At 47.5% G+C, this 20,916-nt stretch overlaps 1 protein-coding gene across 1 annotated transcript in view; it reads right to left on the reverse strand.

The window, feature by feature from the left end:
• SLC13A3 (solute carrier family 13 member 3) overlaps positions 1-20,916 on the reverse strand; it is a 70,252-nt gene that overhangs the window by 9,067 nt on the left and 40,269 nt on the right. The window contains exons 5-11 of the mRNA XM_082272978.1: positions 13,618-13,803; positions 12,828-12,953; positions 11,868-11,963; positions 6,945-7,049; positions 5,303-5,400; positions 2,004-2,116; positions 1,235-1,396 (exon numbers count right to left, since the gene is read on the reverse strand). Coding sequence (XP_082129104.1) covers positions 1,235-1,396; positions 2,004-2,116; positions 5,303-5,400; positions 6,945-7,049; positions 11,868-11,963; positions 12,828-12,953; positions 13,618-13,803 — 886 coding nt within the window. The remainder of the gene's footprint in view (positions 1-1,234; positions 1,397-2,003; positions 2,117-5,302; positions 5,401-6,944; positions 7,050-11,867; positions 11,964-12,827; positions 12,954-13,617; positions 13,804-20,916) is intronic.

Raw genomic sequence — 20,916 nt, forward strand, 5'->3', positions numbered from 1 at the left:
TATTTATTTATTTATTTTTTTCAAAATTGTCAGTGTTTTTTGTTTATAGCGCAAAAAATAAAAACTGCAGGTGAACAAATACCATCAAAAGAAAGCTATATTTGTGGGGGGAAAAAGGACATAAATTGTATTTGGGTACAGCGTCTCACAACCGGGAATCTTCTGGGGGAAGTGGTTTACTACTAAAATTAGTTACTAAAAAAAATGATTACCGTATATAATCGAGTATAAGCCAACCTAAATATAAGCCGAGGCATCTAATTTTACCACAAAAAAAATGGGAAAACTTATTGACTCGAGTGTAAGCCTAGGGATATGCAGCAGCTACTGGACCCAACTGGACCACCACGAGACCCAAAACAGGGGCTGCGGGCATGGTGCAGGGGCTGCGGACATGGTACAGGAGATGTAGGGCTGTGGGCATGGTACAGGAGATGGTACAGGCATGGTACAGGAGATGGTACAGGCATGGCACAGGAGATGGTACAGGCATGGTACAGGAGATGGTACAGGCATGGTACAGGCATGGTAGAGGAGATGGTACAGGCATGGCACAGGAGATGGTACAGGCTTGGTCAGGCGATGGTACAGGCATGGTAAAGGAGATGGTACAGGCATGGTACAGGAGATGGTACAGGCATGGCACAGGAGATGGTACAGGCGTGGTCAGGAGATGGTACAGGCGTGGTACAGGAGATGCAGGGCTGCGAGCATAGTACAGGAGAATCTCCTGTACCATGCCGGCAGCACTGCATCTCCTGAGGAGATGCAGGGGCTGCGGAGGAGTCTCACTTACCTTTCGGTGAGGCGCCTTACATTTAAAAACGGCGCCACCCGGTGCCAACACGTCACCGCGCATGCGCCGTCTGCCCAGGAATAGCCAAACGTGTACGTGGCAGCGCATGCGCACTGCACCAGAGAAAGGTAAGTGGGACCCTGACTCGAGTATAAGCCGAGGGGGGCTTTTTCAGCATAAAAAAACGTGCTGAAAAAGTTGGCTTATACTCGAATATATACGGTAATATTATCCCTCAAGCCATAAAATAAATGCTGATCACTACATTAAAGGAAATGTAAAGCAGTTCTTTATTATGATCTGGACTAAATCAATCAGACAAAGCCAGCCACAAGGAAGGTCGCTCTGCTTTGCTGCTCAAGTGCTCTGGGAATCCTTTATCCTGTATTAAATATTGATGTACAAAACAAAGATTGGAAGGCATCACTGAATACTTACCAGTTCTGATAATACTGGGAGGAAGACTATAATGGTCGCAGTGTTACTGGCGAATTCTGTAAAGGAGGCGATGAGTATAGTAATAAGGAGGACGGCCAAAGCGGGATGGAGACCCTCTAGCGGCTGCAATCGGCCTCCAATCCACGTGGATAGACCAGACGTCTAGATAAATAAAGGTATTTTCTATTATTCCAATGTACTTTTATAGAGCCAAAACAGGCATTTCACTCATGAAGAATAAAGACAGTGAAAGAGGGAGGAAGCCATTAAAATACAGGCAGCACCTCCTCTTAGCATCCTTAATCTACAGGTTTGATATATAACAGACTGGCCTAGTCCTGGAAATGCCTGCCTATAGATAATCAGCTTACCCAAAGTTCCCTTTTAAAGGAGGAGCAGCATTGTCATCCTAGGACAGGACTACAGAACGCTTCCCCCTCTCCTTGTCTCTATAGCATAATAGAGAGGTGTCCTATAGTCCCGCAGGGGAAAACACTGGTAGGGCTGACTACTGTTTGGGATTTTGGAGCAGCAGAGGAAGCGTTGTCAGCCAACAACAGGAGGTTAGAACTGGAAAATGTCCATCTATTTTTATTTTGCCCAGACAAACACATTAAATCGAAAATACTTAAACACCCAAAGCAGTAATTACTTTTCTTTTGCAACTTTAACCTGCCATACTGGTCTCACTCCTTCTGTTGCAACAGGAGCTTATAAACTATAAAATTCCAAATACAAAGCAAAAAAGAAAAAGCGGACAAGCACTCACCTCACACCCCTTGGCCATGGCGAAGCCCCCTCCCAGCAGTAAAATAATATTCCATGGAACAGTGTCTTGGGCTTTCTTCCATGATAGCAAAGGTTTATTTTCTGTATTCGGAGCTGAAGGGTAGAAACATCCAAATCATCCATTAAACAGTTTTATGAATACCCTGTATTGATAATAAAAGCTGAACTTCGAGCATAAAAATCTTTTATTTAAATAATTCCCTCAAGAGCTTCAAAGGATTAAAAAAAAAAAACACTTTCGGTGCACCAAATGCCTTTGCAAGGTATTACTTTGTAAAAGTAGCAGTGACATCATCACTGTGCTGTCCATAGCCTGCGCAGAGCTGTGGGAGGGTCCCAATAGGCTCCACCTCTACAGGCTGCCTCCAGAAAACTACAGGAGGGTGTGAAGACAAACCCAGTGGCCCTGCGACCCCATTAACCCTCAATTTTTTTAGCACTTACTGCAGATGACCTAATTACATACCGAGTGTACAGCTTCTTTATCTTTTAATCCTTGCCTATATTCCAGTTTAAGCTGGTGCCATGATTACTACCCCCGGTTTTTTGTTTTTAGGTGGCTTCTTTCTCTTGCAGCATCCTATGAGTCACCCTTGTATGCAGGGACTTGAGTTGTGTATCCCTGCACTGTGTGCATCAATAGAAACACACAGCCCCACAGCTTAGAATGGCAATGCACTCCCCTGATCATCCCTCCCTTCTTCACTGTCAACTGTTAACGCTTTCCTGTGAAGACTGGAAGTTAGGGGGAAGCAGCCCTGAGAGAGCAGGAGCCAGCAGCATTGCAAGTTATAAACGGCAAGTGCTGGTGAACTTTTAGTCCCGGTTCACACTGAGGCGACCTGTGAGGCGACCTGGTCGCCTCACAGGTCGCCGTAGGTCGCCTCCCATAGGGAAGCTGCGGACCCGTTCTAATAGGAGCGACACAAGTCGCTCCGACTTAGAAAAAGGGTCCGGAGCTTCTTTGGGGTGACCAGGAGGCGACCGCCATAGACTTCAATGTTATGAAGTCCGTGGCGGCCGCTCCGAGGTCGCGGCGCGCTGCTCGCACCGCGACCTCGGAGGTCGCGGTGCGAAGTAGCGTCGCCCCTATGTGAACGGGGCCTTAACAAAAAAATTACTGAGGGATATTTATTATTTGTGCTCAATGTGCTAAGCTGAAAAGCAGAGAGGGATTTATACTACGTCAACACCACTGTCAGGTTTTATTGGCTGTATGTGTCCCATTGCAGAGATTTCCTTCACTTCCTTTATTAAAGACACAACAGGAAGTGAGAAGAAATCTCTGTGAGGTGAAGGAAATCCTCTCTTAGCTAGTTGTCACTGGAACATGTAATCAAATAACAAACACAAGGGAGCACCGGCCTAGCGCATTATCCTCCACAAAGGTTTTATTGAATAAAAAGATAAAAATACTCACAAACGAGTTCTTGGTACATGCATATCAAAATAATATATTGCCGTCAGCATCAGAACCGGAAGATGTACCGTCCTCTAAAGCTTGAAAAGGTTTACGCATTTCAAGGCTTAGCCTCTTCCTCAGAGGCTCTGAATAAGAGGCTAAGCCTCGAAACACGTAAGACTTTGCAAGCTTTAGAGGACGGTACATCTTCCGGTTCTGATGCTGAAGGCAATATATTATTTTGATATGCATGTACCAAGAACTTGTTTGTGAGTATTTTTATGTTTTTATTCAATAAAACCTTTGTGGAGGATAATGCGCTAGGCCTTGTGTTTGTTTTTTGATTACAGTGGTCCCAGACTACCCTGGTCTTGAAAGGGGCTGCAAGGCCGAAGCATCCAGGAGAAGCCAAGTAGAAGATCTCTGGTACAGTGCCTTGCGAAAGTATTCAGCTCCCTTGAACTTTTCGACCTTTTGCCACATTTCAGGCTTCAAACATAAAGATATAAAACTGTAATTTTTTGTGAAGAATCAACAACAAGTGGGACACAATCATGAAGTGGAACGAAATTTATTGGATATTTCAAACCTTTTTAACAAATAAAAAACTGAAAAATTGGGCGTGAAAGATTATTCAGCCCCAAACATAACGTTTTGCATTGTTGCCAAAAAGTTTGATTTTGGTTTCATCTGACCAGAGCACCTTCTTCCACATGTTTGGTGTGTCTCCCAGGTGGCTTGTGGCAAACTTCAAACGACACTTTTTATGGATATCTTTAAGAAATGGCTTTCTTCTTGCCACTCTTCCATAAAGGCCAGATTTGTGCAGTATACGACTGATTGTTGTCCTATGGACAGAGTCTCCCACCTCAGCTGTAGATCTCTGCAGTTCATCCAGAGTGATCATGGGCCTCTTGGCTGCATCTCTGATCAGTCTTCTCCTTGTATGAGCTGAAAGTTTAGAGGGACGGCCAGGTCTTCGTAGATTTGCAGTGGTCTGATACTCCTTCCATTTCAATATTATCGCTTGCACAGTGCTCCTTGGGATGTTTAAAGCTTGGGAAATCCTTTTGTATCCAAATCCAGCTTTAAACTTCTCCACAACAGTATCTGGGACCTGCCTGGTGTGTTCCTTGTTCTTCATGATGCTCTCTGCGCTTTAAACGGACCTCTGAGACTATCACAGTGCAGGTGCATTTATACGGAGACTTGATTACACACAGGTGGATTCTATTTATCATCATTAGTCATTTAGGTCAACATTGGATCATTCAGAGATCCTCACTGAACTTCTGGAGAGAGTTTGCAGCACTGAAAGTAAAGGGGCTGAATAATTTTGCATGCCCAATTTTTCAGTTTTTTTATTTGTTAACAAAGTTTGAAATATGCAATAAATTTCGCTCCACTTTATGATTGTGTCCCACTTGTTGTTGATTCTTCACAAAAAATTACAGTTTTATATCTTTATGTTTGAAACCTGAAATGTGGCAAAAGGTTGAAAAGTTCAAGGGGGCCAAATACTTTCGCAAGGCACTGTAGCTGCATGTGTGTGGCTTGAGTTGGTTAGAAGATCACCTCTCAGAGCGCAGGAGATAAGTGCTTTGCACTACTTTTTGGTTTGGTCACTGGAACATGTGTTACGGATTAAAAATGTTATTTTGATTCCTATTCTGGTGACAACTCTTCGCTTTGTTTATCAGAACAAAAAGAGGGAGTAAATCCCCCAAGGGGGACACATAACTTGCCCATGGTTCTAACCCTTCCCTACTCAAACCAAAACTAAAAAAAAAATTGGATCAGATACATAATAAGAAATGAATATGAAGCCTGTAGGGAAAGAGGCACGTAGACAACTCGATCATTAATATGTAGCTCACCTTTCATATCAAACCACCAAGTCAGGGAAGGCTTTTCAGAGGGAAAGAAAAATAAAATGATGGATATGGTAATCCCAGTCACTGCATCCGAGGTGAAGCTGCCAAACAACCGCAGAGAATTAATGATATTATAGTATTAGGGAGCATTAGACCAAGAAGATTAACATTCTTAACAGCAATCCTGCTGTGTCTGCTATCAATGAAAGCTTGAATATGATCTACCCATACAGAGCAATAGCCGGGAAGATAATCTAGTGTGAAGTATGTCAGCCTTATACTGTATAATCCAATAATGGAGCATCCATTGGAGACCTATGACCCCAACATTTAGCAGCAGATGACTACGACCATAGATTTTAGAAGTGATATCCTTTTATTGAAGACCTATGCAACAATCGCTTATTAGAAAATGGCTAGAACCCACAACTTTGAAAAAGATATCCTTCCTTTGGAAACCTATTCATCATGACCCTATAATTTAGCAGCAGATGAGTAAAACCCAACATTTTGATAGGGATATACTAATTTGAGAGCTATGGTCCCTTCATTTAGCAGCAGATAAGTACAACCCCAAGTTCTAGAAGTGATATAATATCATTGAAGACGTCTGACCCCTTCATTTATCAAAAAAAGACAAGAACCCAAAATTCTAAAAGAGATATCCTTTCTTTGGAGACCTATGACCCCATTATTTAGCAGCAGATAAGCAGTACACAAAATTCTGGAAGGGATACCCTTCCATTGGAGAACTATGACTACTTCATTAAAGCAGCAGATGAGTAGAACCCCAGATTCTAGAAGTGATATAATTTTGTTGAAGACCTATTACCCCATCATTTATCAGAAAATGACTAGAACCCAAAACTCTGAAAGGGGAATCCTTCCTTTGGAGACCTATGACCCCATAATTTTGCAAAAAATGACTAGAACCCAACATTTTATAATGGATATCCTTCCTTTGGAGACCTATGACCCCATCATTTGACAGCAGATGAGTAGAACCTAACATTTTGGAAGGGATATCCTTCCATTGGAGAGCCCCTTAATTTAGCAGCACATGAGTAAAACCCCAGATTTTAGAAGTGACATCATTTATTAGAAAATGACTAGAACCCAAAACTCTCAAAAGGAAATCCTTCCTTTGGAGACATATGACCCCATCATTTAGCAAAAAAAATGACTAGAACCCAAAACTTTAGAAGACATAGCCCTCCTTTGGAACCCAAATCTTTGAAAGGGAAATCCTTCCTTTGGAGACCTAAGACCCCATCATTTAGCAGCAGATGAGTAGAATCCGAAATTCTGGAAGGGATATCCTTCCATTGGAGAGCTATGCCCTCTTCATTTAGCAGCAGATGAGTAGAAGCCCAGATTCTTGAAGTGATATAATTTCATTGAACACCTATGACCCCATCATTTAGCAGAAAACTACTACAACCCAAAACTCTGAAAAGGGATATCCTTCCTTTGGAGACCAATGATCCCATCATTTAACAGAAGATGACTAGAACCCAAAATTCTGGGAAGGATATCCTTATATTGGATACATACATACAGTATTACCTCATCATTTAGCAGCAGATGAGTAAAAGCCTAAATGTGTGATTTCTAGGATAAGGGTAAGGACGCAGCGATGACTTACCCAGGGGTGAAGGCTGATGACCATCCAGGGATGAACTTGGGGTCTCTGGTGAACAGTAGAATGGCGAAGAGGCAGAAGAAGAAAAAGACGGCTTTCTCTGCAAAACTAAGAAATGAGATATGGATGAGAAATTCCTAGTGTTCCTCTACAACCTACCAGGACATGAAGCGTTCATTAAACAGACAGGCACCATCATTACACCCCCTAAGACTTGTCCCTTTGATGCCTCAGGCCTGACAGGTAATTAAAAAATAGCTTTGGTCTGTACCAGACATAGGTCAAAATCAAAGAGAGACCTCCAGGTCACCAAAATTGTCTGAACAGGTAATGCTATTCAAAAACGGATTCACTCAATCTAAATTCTGCAAACCTTTTGCAGTGCTTCTTGCGCCCTGCAGCCTCTGGACACTGCATAGACTTAAATTTCAGGCATCCTCAGCTTGCCCTTACATTTACTGCACCAAGCCTTTCATCTTTTCTTATATACCAGCCATTCATTTACAGGGATGCGTGACTGCATATCCTCTCTTTTTGCAACCCCTCATGTGGCCCTATGGCATTTATTGCCTCCACAGACAGTAGTCTGCATCTTCATTACCAAAGGTACTTACTCTAGTGAAGGAAAATAATCTTTAAAATGGCTTCTATTAGACTTCTTAAATATTAAATGTGGCACAAGACGGCTATAGGGAACACAAATGTTAAAGCACTAACTTATATAGGGGCTGCAATAACAGTGATCTCTAGCAGTCTCATGTAATGTTTCTCCAGTCTCCAACAACTCCTACAGCATGTCTGCAGTCTTACTAACACTTGTGGCATGCTTGCAGTCTCTGACCATCTCCTTTTGCATATCTGCAGTCTCTGACCATCACTTGTAACATCCCTGTAGTTTCTGACCATCTCTGTTTGCATGTCCGCAGTCTCCTATGCATGTCTGCAGTCTCTGACCCTCACTTGTAACATCCCTGTAGTTTGACCATCTCTGTTTGCATGTCTGCAGTCTCCAATGCATGTCTGCAGTCTCTGACCATCACTTGTAACATCCCTGTAGTTTCTGACCATCTCTGTTTGCATGTCTGCAGTCTCCAATGCATGTCTGCAGTCTCCTATGCATGTCCGCAGTCTCCTATGCATGTCTGCAGTCTCTGACCATCACTTGTAACATCCCTGTAGTTTGACCATCTCTGTTTGCATGTCTGCAGTCTCCAATGCATGTCTGCAGTCTCTGACCATCACTTGTAACATCCCTGTAGTTTCTGACCATCTCTGTTTGCATGTCTGCAGTCTCCAATGCATGTCTGCAGTCTCTGACCATCACTTGTAACATCCCTGTAGTTTGACCATCTCTGTTTGCATGTCTGCAGTCTCCAATGCATGTCTGCAGTCTCTGACCATCACTTGTAACATCCCTGTAGTTTCTGACCATCTCTGTTTGCATGTCTGCAGTCTCCAATGCATGTCTGCAGTCTCTGACCATCACTTGTAACATCCCTGTAGTTTGACCATCTCTGTTTGCATGTCCGCAGTCTCCTATGCATGTCTGCAGTCTCCTATGCATGTCTGCAGTCTCTGACCATCACTTGTAACATCCCTGTAGTTTGACCATCTCTGTTTGCATGTCTGCAGTCTCCAATGCATGTCTGCAGTCTCTGACCATCACTTGTAACATCCCTGTAGTTTCTGACCATCTCTGTTTGCATGTCTGCAGTCTCCAATGCATGTCTGCAGTCTCTGACCATCACTTGTAACATCCCTGTAGTTTCTGACCATCTCTGTTTGCATGTCTGCAGTCTCCAATGCATGTCTGCAGTCTCTGACCATCACTTGTAACATCCCTGTAGTTTCTGACCATCTCTGTTTGCATGTCTGCAGTCTCCTATGCATGTCTGCAGTCTCCTATGCATGTCTGCAGTCTCTGTCCATCACTTGTAACATTCCTGTAGTTTCTGACCATCGCTGTTTGCATGTCTGCAGTCAGGGCTGCCGCTAGAAATCCTGGGGCCCCATACAGCCTACCTGACAGGGCCCCCCCTCCACCAAAAATATCAAAATTATATTATCACCCCCTCCCCCAATCCCTCTTCCTAGTAGAAATCCCTCCCAATCACCCCTCACAGCGCAACCCCCCAAATCCCTCCACAAATTCACAACCCTAACCCCCTACAGAGTGCAGGGGTCAGGAATGCATTACGTACAGAGTGCAGGGGTCAGGAATGCATTACCTACAGAGTGCAGGGGTCAGGAATGCATTACCTACAGAGTGCAGGGGTCAGGAATGCATTCAGGAGAATGCTAGATACAGAATGCAGGGTTCTAGAACGCATTATGCACAGGGTTCAGGAGAGTGCTAGATAGGGAGTAGTGCCTTACTAAGCTGACCAAGATTTCCCATAGATGCAAATGTTAGACAGGGAGCAGTGCCATACGAAGGTGACCAAGATTCTCCATTGAGGCCAATGTTAAAAATCGGGAGTAGTGCCATACCAAGCTGTACATAGTAGCGAATGTACGTAAATGCCTCTGTACTGCACCTCTTCCCAGCTGCTACAACCTCTGCAACACACACACACCTCTCCTCTGCCCTCATCTTCCCCAAAGGTCCCCCATCTTCCACATAATTTCCTTTCTAAAATACCTTTCTGTTGCTGGCTGCCATATCTTCCTTCTCCTTTTCCCTATGCACGTGTTGCCTGACACAGGGGGCGGGTCTGAGTAGCAGTCCCGCCCATTACTGAAACATCACAGCATGAATTTGACAGGTGCAGTCTCTCATTGTGGCTGCATAGTGCACACCCAGCTGGTTTGTTAGCCAATCCCTGGCTGTTCTAAATGTTCCCACTGCTGCAGGTCCTTCTGAGCTAGAAGGTGACATTTATCACCAGAATTATGCCGGACAAAGACTCTGTACAGCGGGACAGTCCTGCCCGGGTTGGGAGGTATGCTGTCATCCTACCGATCTTCCTGCTGTCCGGGCCCCCCTATGTGCCGGGGCCCCATACAGGAGTACTGGCTGTACCCCCCTGATGGAGGCCCTGTCTGCAGTCTTTAACCATCTATTGTAACATGCTCATAGTCTCTGACCATTTCCTATTGCATGTCTGCAGTCTCTGACCATCTCTTGTAACATGTCCATAGTCTCTGACTATCTCCTATTGCCCGTTTGCAGTCTATAGCCATCTCTTGTAAGATGCCTGTAGTCTCTGACAATGACCTACTGCATGTTTTCAGTCTTTGACTATCTCATGTAGCCTGCCTGTAGTCTCTGACAAACTACTTTTGCAATATTGCAGTCTTTGACCATCTCTTGTAACATGCCCGTAGTCTTTGACTATCAACTATTGCATGTTTTCAGTCTCTGACCATCTCTTGTAGCCTGCCTGTAGTCTCTGACTATTTCCTGTTGGACGCTTGCAGTCTCTGACAATCTCTTTTAGCATGTTGGTCATCTGTGACTATCCCCAGCTGCAAGTCTACAATCTCTGACAGTTTTCAGCAGCATAACATTCACTGAATATCATACGGGCCCTTTGGCGATGTCAGGGGCCACACATTTGAGGCCCTCTATATGAAGAGTGTTGACCACCACTGCCTCAGATGATTATAGTATGTAGATCCAGACCCAAGCAGGGCACTTTCATGTAATGCTGACTCTACAGCTGTCTATATTCACTCTCTCTGCCCAGAGAGAAGAAAAGTAACACACCTGGCACTTCTAAGTATGGAGACCATGTGACTTTGTACCTATTCTCCCACATCACAGCGCTAGAGATTGGTGATTGGCGGCTCAACACCCAGTGCTGTCACATGGGGGCAGGAAGAGGGTCCCTAGCCCTGTGTAAGTTCCAGGTCATTCCCTGATGACTATACAGAGCTTCTTTTCCCTGCCCTTTCTGATGAATGAAGCGGCAGCAGAGGAAAAGGAAAGGCGAGCAGCTGGAGGGCCAGCATTAAAATTAACCTATTTCATGGGCAAAACACAGGTTCACTTTAATTGGGAGTTACTGAAGTGTCCTGTCTCTGTATCTACAGAATGGCAGCAGGTAAGTATCAATGAAATTTGCTAAACACCCTTGAAATGTATTTTAATAACCGGAGAAAGTTTTTTCCCCTCAATGTAAGTAGGTAAAATGGAGTAAGAAGGTGTTTAAAGCGTAAGAGGGCCATGCACTGAAATGTAACAATATGTTCAAAAAAATGAGTCTTATATGGCAGACAGTGGGATCTGGGGAAAGGCACTAGGAAAATCAGTGCTTAGAACCAAGGCTTTTTTTTATCAGGGAATGGGTGCAGGAACTCCCCACCTTTTGAGTCTACCCTTTGTCTCTGTCCCCTACCCCCCTGCAAGAACTGTCCCTTGGTTCTAACCCCTACCCACATCCCAGTACCACACCTTTTAGAGATTACAAAACCAAGTATCATGATGTGGTGCTGAGCAATTTTTATGGAACGAGTTAATGGTAACAAGAAAAAGCAGTAAAATAGCTATCCTGCAGCCAGCAACAGTAGAACCCCCACACAACAATAGACCCCCCCCCAGCAACAATGGATGCACACCAGCAACCATAGATTCCCCAGCAGTAGCAAAAGATCTCCCAGCAACCAGCATCAATAGAACCCTCCAGCAGCCAGAAACAGTAGACCCCTCCTGCAACAACTAAGCCCCCAGCAGCATAAGACCCACCTCCAGCAACAATAGTTCCCCCTCCATCAACAGCAGACCTCCTCAGCAACAACAGATTCACCCTGCAATAATCGATCCCCTTCCAGTGACAATAGATCCCCCAGCAGCCAGCATCAACAGACCCTGCAGCACACCCCAGCACCCCTTGCCATTACATACATTCAGTGCTGGAGGTGCCGGAACTGGGTTCCTGCACGTTCCCCCTGAAAAAAAAGCCCTGCTTAGCACACTTTACTCACATTGTGGGGCCCAGCTTTCTGTAATCCTCCGTTATGACTTCTTTGGCTTTCACCTCTGCATCCGCTCGAATCTCTGACTTCTTTTTCCTTTTGCATCTGATATAACCGTATGAAAAACATTGTGTGAGTAAGAATAATCAAAAGTATTTACAACCTGTAAGGCAGTACTTTATAACTTGTAACAAAGATTCAGTACAGGAAATACAGGCACAATGTAGTTGGTTTACTACAGCACTGCTAAAGTCAACATCACAAACTCTGTTACACAGTTTGTATGTATTTAGATGTGTATGTTTGAAATGCACTAAAATACACAGGGATGTATTTATAAATTAAAATCACAGTTATTTGTCCAACAAAACTGCTGGTACATACAGTATGTTCTATGTGAATGGGGCAAAATCTATAGTTTTCCTGTTTCCTCTATAGGTCAAATGTTATGCATGCATGAAAAATAAAGGGGTTTGGAAAAATACTACATTATGGTCACTAGATGGAGCTGAAGGTCATATTTTTTTCAGTTTTTTATAAATGCACCCCACAGTGTATTGGAGTGACAAACCAATGTAAATTCAGGAAAATCTGCACTGAAAATGGCCACCGACCATATTCTTTTTCACATGACATCATGGGTCCTCTTCCTCCTCTGCTGGTGGATGAGTGTTTAAGGCATAATTTAATTGCACAGTGACCTTCTCCTCAGCACTCTTCTGTAAGTCCAGGGTGGCCTGATGACATACCCCCAACAGATGGCTCCTTGATACCCTGGGCCCACAGGAATTGAGTTGAATGAAGTTGGAGGAGGACCAGTGCTTGACAACGGAAGACAAGGTATGGGGCAGCTCTAGTCTAGAGCATGGAGGGGATTTGACAGAAGACTGGAGTTTAGGCTTTGGGCTTTAGGGTTTCATCTTCTTTTTTATTATTATTTTATTTCTAATGTACCAGTAGATGCAATACCTGAGGCTGATCGCTCCATGTAAAATTGAGATCCATAACCAACCAAGTACAAGAAATATGATCATCAGCGGGAAAGCAAAGACAAACCAGGAACCAAAGTTCACCACATCACAGCCTGGGAAGAAGCTGCAAAGAACATAGACAGGTAGATCAGGTTGTATGTAGACAGTACTGAAGAGATTTCACAAAACAAAATACATTTAGGTTATATATAAAGAGTCCCTAGGCAGTCAACCATATATGCTGCTATAAGCAAAAATGGGTGGGCCTTACATAGGTTGGTCCTTGGGTGAGTGTGGCCTAATACTGGAGGTGGGACTTAATGAGCGATTTTAAGTGGAAAGTGAAACCAATCAATGAGCTACAAATGTTATCCAAGAACATTCTCTTGGTTTATCTGATCCATTTCAGCCAGAGTACACACAGCATCTCACAAGGTCACTGGGAGTGTACTTCCTGAAGCCTGTGCTGTGTAATCTACTATCTCTCAATCATATCTGAGCTCTTAAAGAAACCTTAAACCTAAGTGGTGGCCATCACTAACTTCTATTAATTCTGAATTTTCTGTATGTGAGAAGCAGCCAGAAGCCTGCAGTGGGTGTGTCTGGGAATCTTTGTTCTGGATCACAAAACAGGGAATCCCAGGTCACCAGAAACTAACTAATAATTATTGCCTTTAAGACAAGTCGGAGCTAGCATGTCATTATTACTACAGGTGGAATAACCGAGTCCCACAAAGCATGTTTTCTATGTATCAGTGATGGCCATTCAATCGTAATAGAATAATCACCTCTTCAGCTGTCCCAGAAGGATGAGGTTGGGAGCTGTCCCAGTTAGGGTGGCGGTTCCTCCAATACTGGCAGAATATGGAATGGATATAAGAAATGCCTTCCAAATTCTGTTCTGGTATGCCCGTTCTTTCTCCATGTCTTTGTGCATATCATTGGATATCTCCACTTTTTCAGGCAGCTCTTTTCTGTAAGGGGTAAATTGGAACGCCACTTAATTTATTATCATAAAAGCAGTAAAAACAACACCTTGCACAATTTTTTCACCCCAATAAAGTGAATCTGTAAAACAATATATAATCAGCGCAAATATAAACTAAACTCGATACACAATTATCTCGCCAATATTATTCAATGGCCTAAATTAAAAGCCCACTGTGATTGCTGCCAACACCTATCAGAGTATGCCCATCAGTGACTCCACAAACCGAAGAAATTCAACTAATCAGTACAGCGCAACCATTACTTAACTAATGGTTGCACTGCACTGATTAGTTGCATTAATAAAGTGAACCTATTGCTTTCCATGGGCATAGCACAGGTTCACTTTAAGCCTAGTAGTCCAAAGGAACAAAGTTGGGTGAGAAGTTACATTGCCAACTATTGGAATATGGAATTGGAGTGTTTGAGGCTTATTTAAATGTTCTTTTCAACCTTCGAGAATTAAAAAGCCAGACCCAAAAGAAAGTTACCCAACAATTGTGCAAAGTAAAACAATAGTGTTCGGGGGCGTGTCCTGACCATGGAGGAGTGAAGACGCATGCTGTCTCAGCTCCGCACCCGCCGCTGCCTTTTCATCAGCCTCCTTACCGACTCCTACGATGTCCACCAGACGCCGGACTGCTTCCCAGCCGCCAAGGCCGGATCGTTCCAAGCCGGGCCGCATACCGGCCTTCTTCCCGGAGGTCCGCGGCCGAGATCCACAGCCTTCCAAGATGGCGGCGGCAGCGGCGGCGCCAGCCTCACCGCGTCCTGCGGCCAGCCCTTCCTGGAGTGCAGACACCGGGCTCTCCCCGCAAAGGTCGGTACATACCCCGATCCCCCCTGCCACCCCCTGCCTCTCGGAGTCCCAGGAGGGGGGCCCCGATCTTGCAGATACCCTGGGAGATGGCGACCTGAGGAGACACATTTGGGCCCTACCCACCAAGGCAGACCTGGACAGATTTGTCTCCAGGGTTGAGACTGCCTTTGAAGAGGACATCGCTCAACTTAAGGCGGACACTTCTCACTTGGGGTTCCCGGGTGGAGTCTGTAGAGCAGCGCCTGGATGAAGCTCTCCCTGTTATTTCCCAGCTGCAGGCACGCTGTGTGGGACAAGATCAGAAAATTGAGGCCCTGCTCTCCCAACTTGACGACTTTGAAAACCGCAGTCGCCGGGGGAATATTAGGATTCGGGGCCTCCCTGAAGCCACGGCCCCTAGGGATATTGTCCCCACACTGACAGACATATTCAGAGAGATTCTGGGCCTCCCTGCCACTGGCCCTATCGAAATAGACAGGGCACACAGGGCCCTGCGGCCCCTTTCGCAGGATGCTGACAACCCACGTGACATCATCTGTAAGCTCCACAAATACACCATCAAGGACAGCATTATGCGTAAGATGAGGAATAAGCCTTTTTTTGACTTTGATGGCGCACGCCTTTACTTTTATCAAGATTTGTCACGCCGCACTCTTATGCAACGCAGGGCTCTTCGTCCTTTGCTCGAGTCACTTCAAGCTGCAGGCCTCACCTACCGCTGGGGCTTCCCCTTTTACCTACAAGCTACTAAAGGCGATACCTCGGCTACCCTGCGCACCAAGGATGATCTCCCGGAGTTCCTTTCAGCTTTGGGCCTGGGCCTAGTGGACTTCCCGGACAGGAGGGCGCTGCCCGAAGTGTCGTCCATCCGGCTACCTCAGCCCTGGCAACCGGCTTCCCGCCGGCAACGCAGACGTAACCGCACCCGCCATGCGGAGGGACCCGGTGTGGCCTCCTCTCCTCCTGGATCCTAGTCATGACTCTGGTTTTGCTTATGCCCTGTTGAATGAGTAGAGGGGCTCCTGCTTGGGGCTCTGAACTGTGCCTTATGGCCTCCCAATGTTTCTGCCTTTTGGCCGGCTGTCTGCTGGCTCCTTCCGCGGGAGGGAGGTGGGAGGGGGGGTTTTCTTTTCTCCCCTTAGCCCCTTTCTCCCACCGGGGACTTGTTGGGCGGGTGCGGGTTGGGTCCCCTACTTCCTGTTGGTCCCTACCCTAATCCTGAGAGCGTCTTCCCCTTGGTGGTCGGCCTAAGTTCCCCCAGTAGGTTTCCCTCTGTGGGCTTAGTCCCCTATTGTGGACCGAAGCCGCTGCCCAGTGTGCCTCTCCATCTGGGGTGGCGCGCTCGGCCCGGCCTTTAGTTCCCTCCACTGTTGGGGTCAAGGTAGTTGCTCGATCTCTCGGTCAACCTCCATTTTCGGGTTTTCCTTTTGTGTTTTTTTTTTTTTTTTATTTTATTGACTGTGGTATTATTGTCATGCATGTTGTATTTTTTCTCAACCTGTCTTCTTTGTTCTTTTCCTCCTCTGTGCCTGCACATCCGGAGGCCGGTCCTCCTCATCTCGCCATGTCGTCCCCGCTGCCTCCCTGCTGGCTCATCGCGACCCTGGTTTCGAGATGTCATCATTTAAGGTAATGTCGTACAATGTGCGGGGCCTGTGTTCCCCGCACAAACGCAACAGATTGTGGTGGGAACTGAAGAAGCTCGGGGCGCAGGTGGTTCTCCTACAGGAGACCCACTTCACCCCCCGCTCCCTCCCGAAGCTCCCCACGCACCTCTATAGTCAGTGGTATCATAGCCTTTCCCCTGTTAGCAAATCCCGAGGTACGGCTATTGCCATTCACCGGGCCTGTCCTTTTCAACATCTAGACCACGTGGTTGACCCCCAGGGACGCTACGTATTCCTCAAGGGAACGCTCCAGGGCAAAATTATTACGTTGGCCTCACTCTACGCTCCCAATACGGGGCAACTCTCCTTCTTAGATGCCACCCTTGCACGTTTAGCGGACTTTAGGGAGGGATCCCTGGTAGTAGGGGGCGATTTTAACGTTTGCTTTGATCTCCTCCTGGACACTTCCCATGGCAGATCCTCCCACTCCTTCGCTTTCCTCAAACATTACCGAAAGACCCTCTTATCTCTTCGCTTGGTGGATTCCTGGCGGATTCTCCACCCCCAGGACAAGGACTTTAGTTACTATTCCTCCTTGCACGACGTCTATACACGTATAGATGTAATTTATGTTGATCAGCTTTCCTTGGAGTGCCTGCGGAGATCGTCGATCGGCAACATCACGATCTCCGATCACGCACCGGTCCTGATGGAACTTGCCCTGCCTGCTAGCACCCATAGGTCCTGGACGTGGCGGTTGAATGGAAATCTGTTGGATGACTCCCAGGTTGTCTCTAAAGTTTCAGAGGTCTTGCGGTGCTATTTTGATGAGAATGGGTCGGATGGTCTGCCTGAGGGGGTGGTGTGGGAGGGCCATAAAGCGGTTGTCCGGGGGGAACTGATTTCCTTGGGCGCCAAAATTAAGAAGGAACGGCAGGTAGACTTTGCAAGAGTCCTGGCCTCCCTTCAGCAGGCCGAACTCACTCATAAACAAACTGGTGACCCTGATGCCTTGACCCGCCTGACGGAGCTTCGGGTGCTCTTTTCCCGCCTCTTGGACCGTGGCGTCCGGGCTCGTCTTCGCCACGTCTCCCATAAGTTCTACGAACATGGCAACAAATGTGGGCGGATGCTGGCCCGGGCGCTGCGTAGACAACAGGCCAAACTCTGCGTGCCTAAAATGCGGACCCCCTCGGGTGGCCTAGTACACAAACCCTCTGACATAGCAAGCTGTGTCCGGACTTACTATGCTGACCTCTATAACCTGTCCGGCCGGGACTCCTCTGCCACTCGCCGCGCTAAGACTGGTGCGATCCAGAACTACCTTTCAGATCATGCCTTCCCCTCCTTGACTGCAGAACAGCGCTCCGCTCTGGAGGCTCCGATCACCGCGATCGAGCTGGAAAGTACTATTCTCTCCCTGCCCAATGGCAAGAGCCCGGGCCCCGATGGCTACACGAAACCTTACTACAAGACATTTCTCCCGTTACTGCAGGGGCCGATGTGCAAGTATTTTAATTCCCTGGCCACGGGTGGATCGATCCCCTCTGAGGCGTTGCTGGCGCATATCACGGTGCTCCCTAAGGAGGGCAAGGACCCCACCTCCCCGCAGAGCTACCGCCCCATTTCGCTACTAAATACCGATGTGAAGATACTTGCTAAAATCCTGGCCAACCGCATGAAATTTTTAATGCCCCACCTCGTTCATCTAGACCAGACGGGATTCATCGCTGGTAGGGAGGCCAGAGATAATGCCATCCGGGCTGTGCATTTGATCCACTGGGCCAATTCACACCCTGAATCCCCGCCCTACCTGATCCTCTCGACCGACGCTGAAAAGGCGTTCGATCGAGTGGAGTGGCATTATATATGCGAGCGGTGTTGGAGTCCCTGGGCCTCGGTTTCCATATGATGGCTTGGATTCTGGCGCTCTACGCGGACCCCAGGGCTAGGGTTCGTGTCGATGGCTGCTTATCGGCGGACTTCCCGATCAGGAACGGTACCAGGCAGGGGTGCCCCCTTTCGCCCTTTCTTTTTGCCCTTGTTCTGGAACCTTTCCTGAGCAAGGTTCGGGCGAATGGCGATATTAGGGGTGTGGCAGTAGGCAACATGGAACACAAGCTCTCGGCCTACGCTGACGATGTGTTGTTCCACCTCACTGACCCCTTGCTCTCACTGCCGGTCCTGATGCGGGAACTGGAACGCTTCGGCGCTGTTTCCAACTTTAAAATTAATCTCACCAAGTCGGAGATCCTACCGGTATCCATTCCCTCGTCCCTCTCCGAGTCCCTTAGGGCTGCCTTTCCCTTTACGTGGACTACCGCGTCTCTGGGGTACCTTGGCATCCAACTCACTAACAGTTTCGACACGCTCTACGCCCAGAACTACCCCCGACTGCTATCTAACATTAAACAGGACTTCCTTCATTGGACTAAGACGGCTTTTACTTGGCTGGGGAGGGTTAATATTGTGAAAATGACTGTCCTCCCTCGGGTGCTGTTTTACTTGCAAATGCTGTCTATCCCCCTGCCCCGCAGTTTCTTCACCCACCTAGACGGCATGCTCATTGATTTTGTTTGGAACGCAAAGCGTCCCCGCCTGGCACTGACTACCCTGAAACGCTCGAAAAATCTGGGTGGCCTAGGCCTGCCAGATGTGCGTCGCTATTATAGGGCAGTTGTTCTTCAGCGTATCCTGAACTGGCGCTTCCATACCCACTCCAAGCTTTGGGTTTCCTTAGAAAAGTGTATGGCGGGTAGGAACCTGTCCTATGCTCCCTGGCTGTCCCGGGAGTACAGGGGGCTGTCGGCTTAAACGTCTCCTCTGACGACCCAGGTCCTAGACACTTGGGATCGCATCAATAAGCTGTTGGACCTGGCGCCCCCTGTCTCCCCGCTGGCGCCCTTGGGAGGTTTCCTCTGGTTTCCTCCGGGTGAGCAGATGTCATTCTTCGACCCCTGGGTGGACGATGGGAACGCCAGTTGTGGTAAGCTGCTGGAGGGTGGCAAGCTATTGCCCTACGAAAGGCTGGGGGGCCGCCGGGGTGGTTCCCCACTAAATTTCTGGAAGTACCGCCAACTGCATCATTTCTTCCGGGTTCACGGCCCCTCGATTCGCCCCCCTGCCTCTCTCAAGCCCTTTGAGCGTTTGTTCGTTCAAGACGAGGCTCCGCCACGTCTTGTATCAGAGATGTACCAACTTCTGGGGGAGGCGGCTCCTGCTTCCAGGCCCGGATTTCTCCGGGCATGGGAGCGGGACTTGGGCCAGGAGCTCTCTGAGGAGCGGTCGACTCATCTCTACCAGCTTACACACTCGAGCTCTGTGGATTCCAAAATGCAAGAGACGAATTACAAAATACTGACTCGTTGGTACAGGGTCCCTGCCGACCTTCATCGCATTTTTCCCTCCGTTCCTGCTACTTGCTGGAGGGGATGCGGTGGCCGTGGTACTCTCCTCCATATTTGGTGGGAGTGCCCGGTCATTGCCCCCTTCTGGCGGGAAGTCCGAGATCAGATTAAAGCCGTCTTGGATGTTGAGGTTCCCTTCGACCCCCTCCACTTCTTGCTGCACGTTCCATGCCAGCCGCTTAGCCGATACCGGCGCAGTATACTGCCCCATCTTCTTAATGCGGCCAGAAGATTGATCCCTATATACTGGAAAAGGCCACAGGTGCCGGGTGGCTCGGAGTGGAGGCGGGTGGTAGACGGCATCAGAGATGCGGAAGAATGGCTTGCTAAATGCAGGGGGACCAGTGACCGCGATGCAGAGAAGTGGAGACCCTGGCTGGACCATGTTGGTGACCCTGCCCTTGTACCCTCCAGCCTGGATAGAGCCCTATTAGTGCTCGCCGACCCGTCCTTAGCGGACTTGGCTAGCTCCTCGCCCACGGCCCGGCCCCTAGACCCAGCTTCCTCCTCCCCTTAGGTTGCAATTGGGCGCTGCTCGCCGCCGGCAGCTGGAGAGCGCTAAATGGGACGTGTGGCGGAGATGGGTGGGGCCCGGGTGGCAACAGGTACGTTACTCTCTTCCCCCCTTTTTTTTTTTTTCCCACTGTCCCCCCCCTTTGTTCTTTCCTATTTCTGTTATTCTTCCCCTCTCGTTCTGTTCCTCTCACTGACTGTGTGCTGCTGACAGCTTATGTTGTATACGCCCTGCGATAGGTATGCTACCGGCGTCGGGTTCGTTGACCCGGTGGGTTGCGGACGCTCTGTCTGATATCAGTACTGGCTACTATGGTGTGCCGTAAACCTGGCCCCCCCCCCTCCCCGCCGCCCGGCTTGGGTGGTGGGTCGAGCAGTGGGAATGTCCTCTGCTGGGGCGACTCCCCAGGGAGCGGTATGTTGGAGGCCCTATTTGGCCCCCCTCTCCCTGGGCGAGCCCCGCCGGAGGCCCCCAATGGGGTGCCGTTCCTGATTTTTCTTTTTTTTTTTTTTTTCTTTTTTTTTTCGCACGCCAGGCAGACTGAGTGTTCCTCCTTTTTTTTTATTTATTTATTTATTTATTTATTTATTTTTTGAGTTCACCGCTGACGCCTGGTGGCATGCCTCTCGCCCCTGGGCTATGGTTCACCAACCCTTGTTATTTCCTGAAGTTTACGAAGCCATTACACCTTTGGATGCTTGGGATTGTTATTCCCCACATGCAACACTTGTCACTTTGCCTATTGGTTAATT

Source organism: Pelophylax lessonae (assembly GCF_965119305.1).
Source record: "Pelophylax lessonae genome assembly, chromosome: 11".
Lineage (NCBI taxonomy): Eukaryota > Metazoa > Chordata > Amphibia > Anura > Ranidae > Pelophylax > Pelophylax lessonae.